The sequence below is a fragment of the Protopterus annectens genome, chromosome 12.part0 (genome assembly GCF_019279795.1).
Source record: "Protopterus annectens isolate FY-2018-M chromosome 12.part0, PAN1.0, whole genome shotgun sequence".
Taxonomy (NCBI): Eukaryota; Metazoa; Chordata; order Ceratodontiformes; family Protopteridae; genus Protopterus; species Protopterus annectens.
This window is the reverse complement of record NC_056746.1, coordinates 1,496,962,345-1,496,977,494: the sequence shown is the minus strand read 5'-3', so window position 1 is coordinate 1,496,977,494 and position 15,150 is coordinate 1,496,962,345. Positions and strand designations below refer to the sequence as shown.

The following is a 15,150-nucleotide window of genomic DNA, read 5'->3' as shown; positions in this document are numbered from 1 at the left end:
GGGAGCATCCAGTAATTTAGCTTTAATATGATCTGGCAAGTTTTGCTCCTTAAGCCAAGCATGCCTTCTAAGTACAGACCCAGTGACAGCAGCCCTCTAAGATGCCTCTAAAGAGTCAAAACCACATTGCAAAGTATGTTTACCAACTTGTTCAGCAGAATGTATTAAATCCTGTAATTCTTTATGTTCAGCACAGTCAGGAATCAACATCATTTTCTGTTTAAGTAGCCCCATAATATGCTGCTGATAATTTAATATATATAACTGGCAATTTAAGGCCCTAATGGCCAAAGTAGCAGAAGTGTATACCTTCTTACCCCATCTGTCCAAGGCCCTAGCATCTATATCAGAGGGGTAGGGTTTTTGGCAGCAGTAGCCTTAATGCCCTTTGGTCCTTGGGAAATGGTGTCAGGATCCGCAGTAGGATTTTTGAAGAGGAACTTGTGAGAGTCAGGTACTCTGTAAAACCCATCAGGTTTTCTAGGAGCTGGAGGTAAAGTGTCTGGGGCCAGGCTAGATTCCAAGAAGGCATCATCTACAATGTCCAGGACAGGAGGGACAGCTAAAGGCCTGTGTTGAGGGAGGAGTAAGAATTCCCTAAGTCTCTTTTTGGAGTCAGAGTAATCCTAGCTTTCCCAGTGGAAATGCTCCCTAAGAGTGTGAAAGGTTTCACCAAAAGAAAAGTCTTCTGGAGGGGAAGCAGAGGGAATGGAATCCTCTGCATCAGAATCCTCATAGGTAGATAAGGGCAGATCCTGGTAATCAGAAGAAACAGAAATTTTGGAATCCTGATCAGAAGAAGAATCAGAAGGAAAATCAGTCCTAGGTCTGTTAAAGGGGGAAGGCTGGCTTCCCCTATTTAAAGTAATAAGGTCTTCAGCCATTCTAAGCATTTGTTTTTTAGGCATATGGGTCTGACCATGAAGTTTGGACGTCGGTTTTCTAGGCGTGGGTCGAGTTTTAGGCCTTGATGAAGAAGATGGCATTGGTTTAAAATGCAAATCTGTAGGCCTGAATACACCCTCAGAAGCCGGTGACTGCACTGCGGCTCCGGCCCCCCATCCAAGGTAGAGACATCCGCAGGTTAAACAGTCAAAGAAGCATCTCGCTGCATACCTGACTCCGAATGGGTCTCAGTACAGGCCTGCGAATCTAAAGTAGCAGGTATCAGGGGCTGCGAAAGCTCCTCACTGAGTATCGGCAAAACTGGCGGCTAGCTTAACGGAACCGTTGTCGGCAGTTTTGGATCTATGCGATCTGTCTCTGTGTTTATCCTTACTTTTTTTGGAATATCGGTAGTCGGATGGCTTACTGAAGCCATTTCTGGATAGTTAAACCGAGTACCAAAATAATTTGCTGCAAAAATAGACCACCGATGAATAGTTCGGGGGTTGAATAAGGCACAAAACCGACAGCGAGGGACATCGTGGTCTGGGCCTAGGCAAGGAATGCAGTACGAATGAAAATCTTTATGAGGTATTTGCTTTCCACTGGTAACAAAACAAAAAAGCGTGTGTACAACTATAACAACACCTGAATCTCTCAAACACGCTGTAAAGGATGTGCCAAGGCTGCTCTGTGCTTCCAACTCTTTATTTATAAGACTTCACGAACATTCCATTTCCACAGGTAAGACAATTGTTAACTTCTACTGACATCGGTTAAGAGCAAGAAAAAGGACCCCCAATGGGGTACTTTGCTTTTTTGAAGACTTTGGTTCTGAAACTTGAAAAAGATTCGGCCGACCGGCACTTGAGAACTGCTTCTGCTTCGGGCTCCGTGCTTTAAGAAAGACTGATGTAATGGTGTCGGCTGCATGTTTTATACCCCTGACAACCTGACGTCATGGAAGAAGAGACAGCATCCGACACAGGAATCCAAGACTTTGATATTCAGGCCGGCTGGGGGCTACCTGCAGACAGATAACCCAAATGTAATGGCTGCAACAGTGAAACCCGAATAACATATGGTCAGAAAGACAGATGAGATAAAAGCAATGCACAGTATCAGAACAGATCAGGAACTATCGTGCAAATAATAAACTAAAATATCAGCACAGGCAGAAAAACTTAGCAGGCAGAAAAACTTAGAAAATATTTAGATAAACAAAGAAAAAGTACAAAATAAGCAATTTATTGATGACCCAAAAAAGTTTTATAGAGAAATGGGAAACAAGGCAAAAGGAATTGAAACACCACCAAAAAAGAAGAACTAGATACATTTTGGAGAAATATCTATGAAGATCTTGTGGAACATAAAGATGTTAAATGTAGCCATGAATAAGAACTATTTATGTATGCACTCTGAACAGACACCAGTCTGCTTAACAACAGGAAAAACACTACTCCTACTTAAGAGCGAACCTGCAAGCTATCCTAAAAACTATAGACCAATAACTTGCCTTCCGACGACATATAAACTATACAATGGAACTGACACGGACAGTTTATAGTCATTTAGAAGAAAACTCAATTATGGCAACAGAACAAAAAGGTAATAAAAGAATGTTATATGGAACAAAGGATCATTTGCTGTTAAAGTCATAACGGAGAACTGTAAAAAGGGGAAAAAAGAATCTAGGTATGGCATGGATAGACTATAAAAACTCATTTGACAGTATCTGACATTCATGGATAAAAGACTGCCTACAAATGTATAAGATACACCCTACACTGATCAATTATATTACAGCGACTAAGAAACAGTGGCAAACCACTTTGCAGTTAAGGCATGATACACGACAAATTATTATTCCAGGGATAGAAATTCAAAGGGGAATATTCCAAGGTGACTCTGTCACCACTGTTCTTTTGTCTTGCCCCTAACCCAATTTGGGTCCCAGAAACCAATAAAGTGTAAAGACTACTCATCTTCTTTTTGTAGATGATTTAAAATTGTATAATTCATCAGATGAGGAACTAAAAGCACAACTGCAGGTGGTCAAAACTTTTTCAGATGGTATAAGAAAGTCACTGGTCTCGATAAATATGCAAAAGTAACCATTAAAGCAGGAAAACTGCAGCACAAAGTAAACATCAGTTTGGGATAGGAATATGATATAAAAGAACTTGAGCAAGTGGAAGTGCATGAACAAATGTGAATAAAACGTGGTACGGAATATTTTAGAAGACTAAAATTAATACTGAAAACAGCAATAACATCAAGGACAAAGTTCAGGCTATAAACCAATTTGCTCTTCCTGTCCTAACTTACAGTTTTGGAATGATTGACTGACCACAAAAGGTGCTGGATAAGTTGGACAGGAAAACAAGAAGGATGTTTCATGCTAATCAAATGATTTATAAAAATCCATCTATACCAAGACTATATCTTCCCCGTTCTGAAGGAGGTATGGCCTCCTTGAAATTGATTACATGTATAGAGCTGCAATTGTGGGGCTGCTTACATATCTGATGACCTCACAAGACCCAAATGTGGTGAAAGTTTTAAGACATGAGGAGAGTAAGTCTAAGATGACTTTGTTGCTTAGTTTAGCAGAATCATATCAGCATCAAGCAAGAATGGAAATCCAACTAGAATTAGATAAAAATCAGGCAGCAACTGAATGTGCCAAAAAACAAAAAAAGAATATAAGGTTAAGGACCAGATGAGAAGGCAAGAAATGTGTGAAAATGCATAAATAAAGTAGCAAGTACAGAAAACTCATGGAATGACCTCATGTTGATCAGGATCAAACACAGGAATGGTTAAGAAGAGGTGAATTTAAACCAAAAGACAAAAGGTTAATACTGGCAGCCCAAGATAGTGGACTATGTACACGTTGGTTTACAAAGTACATTGAACATGTGGGAAAAACAGACAAATGTAGGTTTTGTAAAACAGAATTGGAAACAGTTGCACATCTTGTTGCTGGTTGTGATATACTAATGGCAGATGGGCTATATACTGAAAGGCGTAATAATGTGGCAAGACTGTTGCAATGGGGATTGTGCAAACATTATAATACTGAAGTAGCTGAAAAACACTAGAAACGTGAGCCACAAAGAATCATACAAAATGATGAAGTTTATATCACATGGGATCATCCATTACCAATGGTTCAAAAAATAGATGCGAGAAAACCAGATATAGTAGTCCATTAAAGAAGACAAAAGTAGAATTGATGATTGAAAAGTACAGTTTTGTACCTACTATAAATGTAGATGTTTGAGTGGTTATGCTGCTGCAGTCATCACACTTGGGTTATCCTGCCATCAGGTGGACCCTGCAGTCGGCCTGAATTCCAAAGTCTAGTTACGGCGTCGGTTGTCGTCGCTTCTTCCCTGACGTCAGTGCGGCAGGGGTATAAAAGAGGCAGCCGACGCCATTTTCTTCAGTTTTTCTTGCCCCAGATGTCAGGTGCCCCAAACTAAGAAGGCAAAATAAGAAGCTTGCAAAACATACCTTAGTGAAAAACAACAGTACTAGTTGTAAGCAAATATACCATATAGACATGCATCCCAAGGTTGATGTACATGGAGGTATAATAAAAGCCTTGTTAGGTAGAGGGGATGGAGGGAGGGTAACCTGGACTGCAGCAGCATAACCACTCGAACATCTACATTTATGGTAGGTACAAAACTGTACTATGTTCATCGTGCTATGCTGCTGCAGTCATCACACTTGGGTAGAGTCCCAAAGTTATGGTTGGGTGGTAGGAACTAAACTGGGTTAGGTGCAGCTAAGATGCCCTGCAGAACTGCAGTGGCAAACCCAGCTCTGGTTTGAATGTCCTTTGTTGTGACTCCTCGGAGGAAGGCTGCTGAGGTTGCTGTAGCCCTGGTAGAGTTAGACCTAATACTAACAGGCACTGCTTTCCCATGGTGTGAGTAGCAAAAGCGGATGCAATGTGCTATCCATTTGGAGATGGTCTGTTTTGAAATAGCCTTTCCTTCTGAGCCTAGTGCATAGGACACAAGAAGTTGGTCAGATTTTCTGAAGGCCTTTGTCCTGTCCAAATAGTAACGTAACTGTCTGTGAATGTCCAAAGAGTGAAGGAGTCTTTCTCCTTTATTCTGTGGGTTTGGATAAAAGGTGGGCAAGTGTATGGTCTGATTGAGAGCCACACTGGATACTACCTTTGGCATGAAGGAAGGGTTGGTGCGTAAAGATACTCTGTCCTGATGGAAAATGATGAAAGGTTCCACTGCCATAAGAGCCTGCAGTTCTGAGACTCTGCGTGCTGAGGTGATAGCAAGCAGCAGGGCTGTTTTCCATGACAAATATTGAAGCTCTGCTGAAAAGGCTGGTTCGAAAGGAAGAAGTGTTAATTTTTCCAGCACAAAATTTAGATCGCAAGTTGGAGTTGGTGGTTTTCTGGAGGGTCTTATATTTTTTGCCCCTCTGAGAAACTGTCTTAGCAAAGGATGAGAGAAAATGGGAGGAACCATATCATAATGAGCTGAAATGGCTGAAGCATGGATCTTTATGGATGAGAAGGAAAGGCCTTTGTGTAGCATCTCAGTTAGATATTGGAGTATGTGCGGAATATTTGGGATGCCAGAATTTAGGCTTCTGGCCTGGGTCCATACACAAAATCTTTTCCATTTGTCTGAGTAAGTTTTTCTGGTGCTGGGCCTCCTGGCCTCCAGAATGACATTTTGGACGTCCTTTGAGGGAAGTGTTGTTTGGTAATTTAAGGTATTTTTCATGCAGCTAGATTTAAGGTCCTTAGTTGACTGTGAAGGATCTGAGGGTTTTGTTGGGTTAACAGCAGAGGGAATTGAGGTAAGATCCATGGAGGGCTGTGAGCCAAGTTTCGTAGAAGTGGGTACCAGTGCTGATGTGGCCAGTCCGGAGCAATGAGGATCATCTGTGGTCTCTCTGATCTGGCTTTCAGTAATACCTGGGTCAGTAGAGGCAGAGGAGGGAAGGCGTAGACTGACAATGCTGCCCAACTGAATGATAGGGCATCCACTTTCCAGGCCAGGGGATAAGTCCTTGTGCAAAATTTTTGTGGCTGGCAATTGTTGGTTGAGGCAAACAGATCTATGTCTGGTGGTCCACACTTTTGAGTTATCATTGAGAATACTTGCGGGTGTAGTTTCCACTCGTGAGGGTCTGTCAGATTTCTGCTTAATTCATCTGCCAATATGTTCTCCTTTCCTGGCAGGAATTGTGCTTGCAGTTGTACTTGGTAAATTAATGCTGTGTTCAACAAGTCCATTGCCTGTCTGCATAGTGTGTAGGAGTGCGTTCCCCCTTGTTTGTTTATGTACCACATAACCGTGGTGTTGTCCATCCTTATTAGAAGTTGTCCTGGATGCAAGAGGTCCTTGAAGGCTGTTAGTGCATTTTTTTTACAGCTAGCATCTCCTTTTGATTGATGTGTAGTTGCCTTTGGTTTGCAGACCATTTGCCCTGTATGCATTGTCCTGCCATGTGTGGACCCCAGGCGTATTCTGTTGAATCTGTTGTCAAGGTTTGGTTTGCTGGAGGTGAGACAAAAGGAAAGCCCTTGTTTGCTTGGCATGCTTGAGCCCACCATAGAAACTCTTTCTGAAGGCAGGGAATGAGAGTTATACTTGCTTCGAGGCTGTGTCTGTGTTGGGACCATACACTTTTTAGGTACCATTGTAGTTTTCTCATATGCAGTCTTGCATATGCAATTAGTTGAATGCAGGATGCCATGTACCCCAATGCCTGCAGGAATTTCCTTGCAATGAGCTGGGTAGAAGTTGCCATCTTTTTGAAGTACTGAGCCAGTTGTTTTTGGTTGTCTGGCGTGAGGTAAGCCATCTGGGCCGCTGTATTCAAGCTGGCACCCAGGAAAATTATTTCTTGCGAGGGTATTAGTTTTGATTTCTTTTTGTTTACTGTGTACCCTAGGCAACTTAGTAACTTTGTTACAAATGCCAGATGCTGTAGTAGGATGTCTTTGCTGTCCGCATGGATCAGGCAGTCGTCCAGAAATGGATACATTTGTATTTCTCGTTGTCTGCAGTATGCAATTACTGATGCCAGGCATTTTGTGAATACTCTGGGCGCAGTAGATAAGCCAAAGGGCAATGCAGAGAATTGATAATGCGTTGTGCCTGCCAAAAATCTGAGGTATCTTCTGCAATCTTGTCTGATAGGGACATGCAGGTATGCCTCTTGGAGATCCAACGTTACCAGCCAAGACTCCTTGCCCAGCATGGGAAGAAGCTGCTGTAGTGTGAGCATTTTGAATTTGGGAATGTCCAGGTACATGTTTAGAATTGAAAGGTCTAAGATGGGTCTCCAGGCTTTGTCCTTTCTTGGTACTAGAAACAGTCTTGAGTAAAATCCTTGACCCTGCTCTTTTGCAGGTACCTTTTGAATTGCCTTCATGTTCATGAGAGCTGAAATTTGCTTTTGTGCCTCTGCCCATTGGTTTGTTGGCAGATTTGGCATGCCTCTCATCCGTGGTAAAGTGTGAAAATGAAATCTGTAGCCTCGGGTAATAATATCCAGAACCCATTTGTCCTTTGTTATGATGTGCCAATTTTGTGGAAAAAGAGCCAGTTTTCCTCCTAGAGGTGCTGCCTGAGCAATTTTGCTTGGCAGGCGAAGAGGAAAGTCATTGAGTTTGTTTCCTGAAGGGTTGAGATCTGTCGTCTCCCCCTCTTTGAGTTGTTGTTTGCCATTGTCTAGGCCTGAAGGTACCTTGTGCCTGGCCTCTGCCCCTTTGGGGTCTGTCTGAAGCAGGAAAGGACCAGTTTTTTGATGGCCAGTTTCTGCTGAAGCGAGGAGGTTGCACCTGTAAAAGATCTTTAACTGTTTGCATTGATTTTGCCTTTTCTTCCATTTTCTTTAAAACTTCCTCTGCTTTGTCACCAAATAATGCATCCTTTTGCAGTGGAGCATCCAGTAACTTTGCTTTGACATGTTCTGGTAGGGTCTGCTCTTTTAGCCAAGCATGTCTACGTATTACAGACCCTGTGACCGCTGCTCTACATGAGGCCTCCAAAGAATCAAAACCACACCGCAAGGTATGTTTTCCCACTTGTTCTGCTGCATGCAACAAATCCTGCATCCCTTTGAAATCTAGTTGATCTGTCTGAGGGATCATTTTCTGTTTTAACTGAGTAAGCAAATACTGCTGGTATTTAATCATGTGGAATTGGCAGTTTAATGCCCTCATGGCCAAAGTGACAGAGGTATACACTTTTTCCCCCCATCTTTCTAATGCCCTGGAATCTCTTTCCGCAGGTAGTGGATTTTTAGCAGTGGAGGCCTTAACCCCTTTGGGACCCTGGGACATGGTTTCTGGGTCTGCAGTAGGGCTTTTATATAAAAACTTGTGAGAGTCAGGGACTCGGTAGTATCTGTCTGGTTTAGGTGGTGCTGGAGGTAAGGAATCTGGATTTAGACTGGATTCAGTGTAGACATCATCCAGAATGTCTAAAACAGGAGGAATGGCTAAGGGTCTATGCTGAGGTAGAAGAAGAAACTCACGGAGTCTTTTCTTGGAGTCAGAGTAATCTTGTCCTTCCCAGTGGAAATGCTCTCTCATGGTGTGCAGGGTTTCCCCAAAAGAAAAGTCTTCAGGTGGGGAAACAGAGGGAATAGATTCCTCAGCATCTGAGTCTTCATAGAGAGGGAAGGGGTCATCCTGTTCCTCAGAGTCTGCTGAGGAAATGGATTCCTGGTCAGAAGGAGGTAAACCTTCCTCCAGTCTAGGCCTTTTGTCAGGAAGAGGTTGGGAACCTCTGATAAGGGTAATCAGGTCCTCCTCCATTTTGAGCATCTGTTTTTTTAGGCATATGGGCCTGCATGGGAGTCTGTGGACTCAGTTTCTTAACCTTTGGAAGCTTAGCGTATGACTTAACGGAAAGAGTTGTCGGTTTAAAAACACCTTCTGAAACCGAAGGCCTGTCCATAGTCTCCAGGTCGCCGCCAAGGCTGGCGTCCGCAAGCTGAGGAAGAACCGACTCCAGTGGCCCGGTAGACTTTGACTGAGAGGTAGTTGTATTTTCTAAATCTGCGGTAGTCAGGGGCTGCGTAGGTGCCTCACTGAGTACCGAAGATCCGACGGCAGGCCTAACTGAGACCTCGGTTTCTGGTCTAGGCTGCCGGTCTTTGTCCTTGCGTTTTTTAAAAATAGTGGTAGTCGGAGGTTCCGACGACATAATGTAGTTGAATTTTCTGCCAAAATAATGTCGGGCGGTATCAGCCCGACGCTTAATAGTGCATTTATTGAACCTAGCGCAAAACCGACAACCAGAAACGTTGTGGTCTGGGCCTAGGCAAGGAATACAATAAGAATGGAAATCCTTATGAGGTATTTGCTTCCCACAAGAAATACAATTATTAACTTTGTCTGACATCGGTCTGAGGCAAGAAAAGTTTCCCCAATGGGGTACTTAGCTTTATAGAAGACTTCGGCTGAAATTCTGTTCGAAAATCTCAGGAGCTGGCCGACCGGCACTTGCGAACTGCTTCTGCTTCGGGCACCGCGCGGCAAGAAAGACTGAAGAAAATGGCGTTGGCTGCCTCTTTTATACCCCTGCCGCACTGACGTCAGGGAAGAAGCGACGACAACCGACGCCGGACCAAGGCTTTGGAATTCAGGCCGACTGCAGGGACTGCCTGACGGCAGGATCACCCAAGTGTGATGACTGCAGCAGCATAGCACGATGAACATTTGCCACACCCAGTAACTACAGTGTCTTGCGTACAGAGAGACACAAAGTCATAAAATATCAGGATTTGCAGACAGAAATGAGGGAAATGTGGAAGAAAGATACCAAGACATTTTTATTAGTAAAAGGAGCAATGGGTCTTATAAAAAAATAATTTATAATCATACTTACATATGTTACAGAGCCGTGGTGGTGCAACGGTAGCATTGTCACCTCACAGCAAGAGGTTCTCCTGTTTGATTCTTGGCTGCCTTCTGTGTGGAGTCTGCATGTCCTCCCCGCGGTCCAGTGGCATTCGAAAGACATGCGTGAATGGGCGTGCCTTCATTGAAGGTTGGGCATCGGGCTGGCACCTCAGCACCATAAAAATCTACTGCCAATCATTAGCGGACCGGAGTTCCACTGTGGCGATCCCTAACCGGGAAAAGCCGAAAGAAGAAGAACAACTTACATATGTTACTGATACATGTAACTCCATATGATTTGCAGAAGGCATCATTACTGGGCACATTGCAGATGCTGAGAAGACCACTTGTGGCTAACATCAAAGACTGAAACAATACTAATTTCCTAAACTTTAATCATACAATGACTTAGGAATGGAGTCCATTCTTGTTATGGTATTAGAAACCCAAAAGACTTGGAGAAATTAGAAAAGGACATCTTAAACTTGTCATATCTGTAATTTTATAAGGGATGTCTTCCCTTTTCACTATAGCAGTCTGACATACGTTTTTGGTTATTGGGAAATTTGCACAAATTTTTACTGCTATGACATTTGCCATGTACTGTGCCTAGGTCATTATTTCATTGTTCACTGATAACATGCTGTCTTGGTATTTTTTTTTCTTTCACTGATTTGATACAATTAAACACTTCCCTGCTTTCAACCTCTGAGAGCAATACGAATTTGTGGTTAGAGCTGGAAGATTTGATAAGAACAATTAATAGCACTTATTTATGTACTTAGACTAATCTTTTGTTATCAAATTGTCTGTGGTGCTCCACCTACTTAGTCCATCTGTCTGTCTATCCAGAATATCCTGTGGTTAATATGATGCACTGTTTCTTCAGTTTACAAGTGCTCCTTGCAGTACATATATTTAAGTTGCTTTCGGAATCCTCTTGTACTGTTCAGGAAGTCTCGCACATGAAGATAAAGACATACATTCAGCAGTGGATATAACAATGTACTGTCATTGCTGTACATCTAGCTTCATTATCATCTCCTTTGCTCCTCTTGCAATACTCCATGTAAACACAGAAAAGCTGTTTAATCTGCACTACTACTATAACACCGCTCAATCTCTTAGCACTAGAAATATGGATAAAGCCTAAAGTGATGAGGGACAAAGATCCAAAATAGGAACGGACTTTAAAAATTGCTCCTATAAACTTAAAAATCGCAAGTAACAGGATTTGTGACAGCATGAATTTTCTGAGGGATTTGAAGTCTGAAACTCAACTGTATGTCTTTATTTAGTGACTTTAATTTTCTGTGGTTTGCTACAAAACCACAAATTTTATGAGGATAAAAATCTGGACATTCTGCAAAAAATCTAGACTATTGAGAGGTATGACACACACACACACACACACACACACGCGCGCGTGCGCACACACACACACACACACACACACACACACACACACACACACACACACACACACACACACACACACACACACACACAGATGCTGGTAGGCTGTGTTGTAGTAACTGTAAGTGGATGCTCCTTCATGTAGGCCCACAAAAGCTGATGATCACTTTACTGTATATAAACTAAATAGTTATTGCAATGGGGAGGGCTAGAAGTATTGTGTGCACTCCTGCTCTCTGGTCACTCTACAAATGACTCAAGAACAAGCTGGTGTGGAACTCAGCTACAACATTATGGCATGTCAGATGGGGAGACCACTTTGATGCAAAACTGACTAGGAATGGTAATCTGAGAGGCTGCTATTTGTGGGAAAAAAAGCAATCCTCTTCCACTAATAATGGTCCATATTTTAGCTCTGACCCAAGATGTGAAAGCTCTGAACTCTGCAACCTTGAACCAGAGCCAAGAAGATGTCCCAGTTAGTTTATGAAGATCAACATACACAAATCTGACATGAATGTGGGGAGAGTCTGGATGTTAGTTGCCTCTTGCTGCTCATAACCAAGATTGCTACCACTTGTATACACAGGGGAAATTACACTGACATATGGGGACACATGGCTTCTGCATACACTTTTTCTTCCAGAAAGGAAACCAAAGTCCTTACTAAGAGTGCTTTTACCCTTCACCAGGTATGTGCTTACAAGGATGACTATTAAATTGCTAGGAAACATTACACTTCACAGAGGATTCTGATTTCAGATAAGAAACATGCTAAAGGAATAGATTAGTTACACTGTTGCAGTTCATTAGAAATACTTCATTTTTAGTAGCTCTTTCCAACATTAACAGCAGTACTGGTTGTTCTGTACAAAACAGTGACATTATCATATGTCACTTCATAAACAAAATAAGTTTACACAATAACCATGAGTCTCAAGTTCATTAGTTGCTTACATATTTTTTTGAAAAAAGTGAGGATTTAGGCCTCACAGTCTTCAAGGAGATCAATAAAGCTTTACTTTTGGTTTCTGTGTAGAGCAGGTTTCTGCAGAAAAAAATAGTTTCTAGTTCTTCATGCTTATGTTTATAATGTAATTTCTTTAGAGCACCCAGTACACCCAGCAAAACAAGTCTACTTATACTAAAAGCATAAAAAGCAGACAGCTATGCCTTTAAACATAGAAAAACACATATCTTAGTTTGTGCATATCTGTGCATGCGTGTGTGCGTGCGTGTGTGTATTTGAGTGTGTCTCTGTAGGCAACTGCATTTTTTTTCTACCATACAGAGTAATAACAGTAATGGTAACAGAAATTAGAAATTACTAGAAAGGAAAGCAGAATTGAAACAGATCTGCCATTTTTATCTTTCTCTTTTAAAAGGAGAGTGTTTTCTCACTTTTTATTAATACACAATGCTATATGTTTGTCTTTCGGCTTTTCCCAGTAAGGGGTCGCCACAGTGGAACTCCGTTCCGTTAATGACTGGCAGTAGATTTTTACAAAACGCCGAGGTGCCAGCTCGACGCTCAACCTTCAACGAAGGCATGCCCATTTACACACGCATGTCTTTCTAACGCTACCCAACCGCGGGGAGGACATGCAGACTCCACACAGAAGGCACTCCAAAGCCCAGCCGAGAATCGAACGGGAGAACCTCTTGCTGTGAGGTAACAACGCTACTGCCGTACCACCGCGGCGTACAATACACAATGCTATATTTCTGCTAGAAAATACATTTTCCCTTTTATATACAAGTACATTATGCAGATACACAGACCTTGCAGGTTCTAAGCAAGAAAAAATATATAATAAAGAAAGTCACATTCTATGAGTTAACTGATACACAATAAGTAGAAAATAAAGGCACGACTGACATTTTCTTAATGCTGTCATATTACTGCATGGCAATATTTTACCTTAGAAGGTTCTAGTGGACTGGCAATTTCATTAGCGTTAAACAGCGTAGATCCTTGATAAATTCCACTTTCATCCAAGTGCACATGAAACAGATCTTTAGCAACTTCAACAAAGTCTAGAAAATAAAGACAAATGTAATGAACATGAGAAAAAGCAACTACTTCATATAATTTTATTTGCAACTGTAGTTAAGATCCCTGGTTACTAAATTATAGCCTGTGATTTATGTATTACTCATGTATACCTTTTTAAGAATATGGGTGCAACCTAAACCTAAAGTCTTACCTTGCAATGGCAGTACTTGGATGTTAAAAATCAGACAAACATCATAATTATTAAAATAGGAATGGCTTGTACTACATTCGCTATTATTAATAACAACAATCTTAATTGTTAACCAGGTAGGCCCACGGGGCTAATGGTCCCTTTTCAAGGAAGACTTGGGAGTAATGGTTTGTGAAGTGACATACTCCAGGTCACACAATAGGCAAACAAGGGCTGAGGGAATCAAGCCCTCTACCAAAGAAACTATAGTGTACAACCTTAACCTTTGCACCACCTGAAAAATGTAATTCATCACCAAAAAAATAAGCTCATGCAAATTACAACACTGCATATTCCAGCTAATTATAAAAAAGAGAAATGACCCACAGATGAAATGCTAACAGAGTAGCTTTCATTTTAGAATAGTGTCAGAGGGTATTGTGAAACTGCTGAATATGTCAGTGAACACCATTATCAACCTTATCACCTATCTGAAATTCAAAATGAGAAAATATACTGGCACTAAAACATCAAACAAGACTGGAAGCATTGGAGTTATAAAACCTGCATCATCTGTCACTGAATATGATTCAACAAGAAGGTGTCAAAAGTGTTGTGATGCTTCAGCCCCTCATATGAAACCAGAAATACATTTGTGCTTTTTGAAATAAATAATCTGTACAGTGTTACTTTTGGTTATGTTGACATCTGCAAAATATCCTAGCATCCACAACTTTTAGCAGACGTGACCCACATCCACTAAACTTTACTGACATATCCACGTACTGTTCCCTGTAGTGGCACCTCTGAGGAAGAAAATCAGTTTGGCAGGTGATCTAAGTTGCGCGAACAAATGTACACTATGGAAAATTCTTACACCTCTGTTCTCCTATTTGATAAAGAAAACAAGCTACCACATAAATTGGTTCTAAGCAATTTCAGAGACCACTTTAGGTAAAAAGGATTGATTTAGTCTCAAGACATCCAGTCCTTACAGAAAACTGTACAAGATTCTGTGCAAATTAAAACATGAAGTCCAGAAATCATTCTGTCTGTGATAACTACTAGGAAAAGTGTTTTTTAAAGATATTTGAGACCTAATGAGCTGAATGGGTTAGAAGAAAGTTGACTTCTTTTCAGTTTCAAACTTCTACTTCCAAGCTAGGGTATAGGACCTCTTGATGACTTCAAATGAAGTAACCTTACTTGACAACTGTTGTACAGCAATCTGAGAATTTATAGGTGGGCATGCACATACAAAGCCAGGAGAGAGTCTAATGGAGGGAAAAAAATAAGCTAGCTTTATACAAGACAGTAAGATTCTACAAAAGTTGAAGTACAGAATTGGAGTCTGATACTTCCCATTACAATAATGCAAAACACCTGGCCCATTTATTTTTTTTTGTTTGTTTTTTATTATTTGTGCTACATTGTTTTACTTTTTTTTTTACTTTTTTTTGCAAACTGAACAATAAATATGTCAATAAAGTAAATAGTTTCTTGTGTGTTTACAAGGAAAATACCTTTTGTGTTGCCCCAAGAAGAAAAACTACAACAGAAAAAACTTCCAGGTGGAAAAGTATGTGTGCTCAGATTAAATGAAAAACAAGACAGACGACCATATAAACACAGATAAAAATACAATATCTGATCTAACCACACTAATGCAGTTCAAATCTACTAACTGCTAACAAATATATGGGTGATATATTTTAATGAAAAATATATGAATTAATGTAGGGCAGCCATGTTTGTCTT

At 41.1% G+C, this 15,150-nt stretch overlaps 1 protein-coding gene across 2 annotated transcripts in view; it reads right to left on the bottom strand.

The window, feature by feature from the left end:
- The window catches only part of STXBP4 (syntaxin binding protein 4), a 1,994,403-nt gene that overhangs the window by 958,709 nt on the left and 1,020,544 nt on the right, over positions 1-15,150 (bottom strand). For both annotated transcript variants that reach the window (XM_044090468.1, XM_044090469.1), the window contains exon 10: positions 13,128-13,243. In XM_044090468.1, coding sequence (XP_043946403.1) covers positions 13,128-13,243 — 116 coding nt within the window. The remainder of the gene's footprint in view (positions 1-13,127; positions 13,244-15,150) is intronic.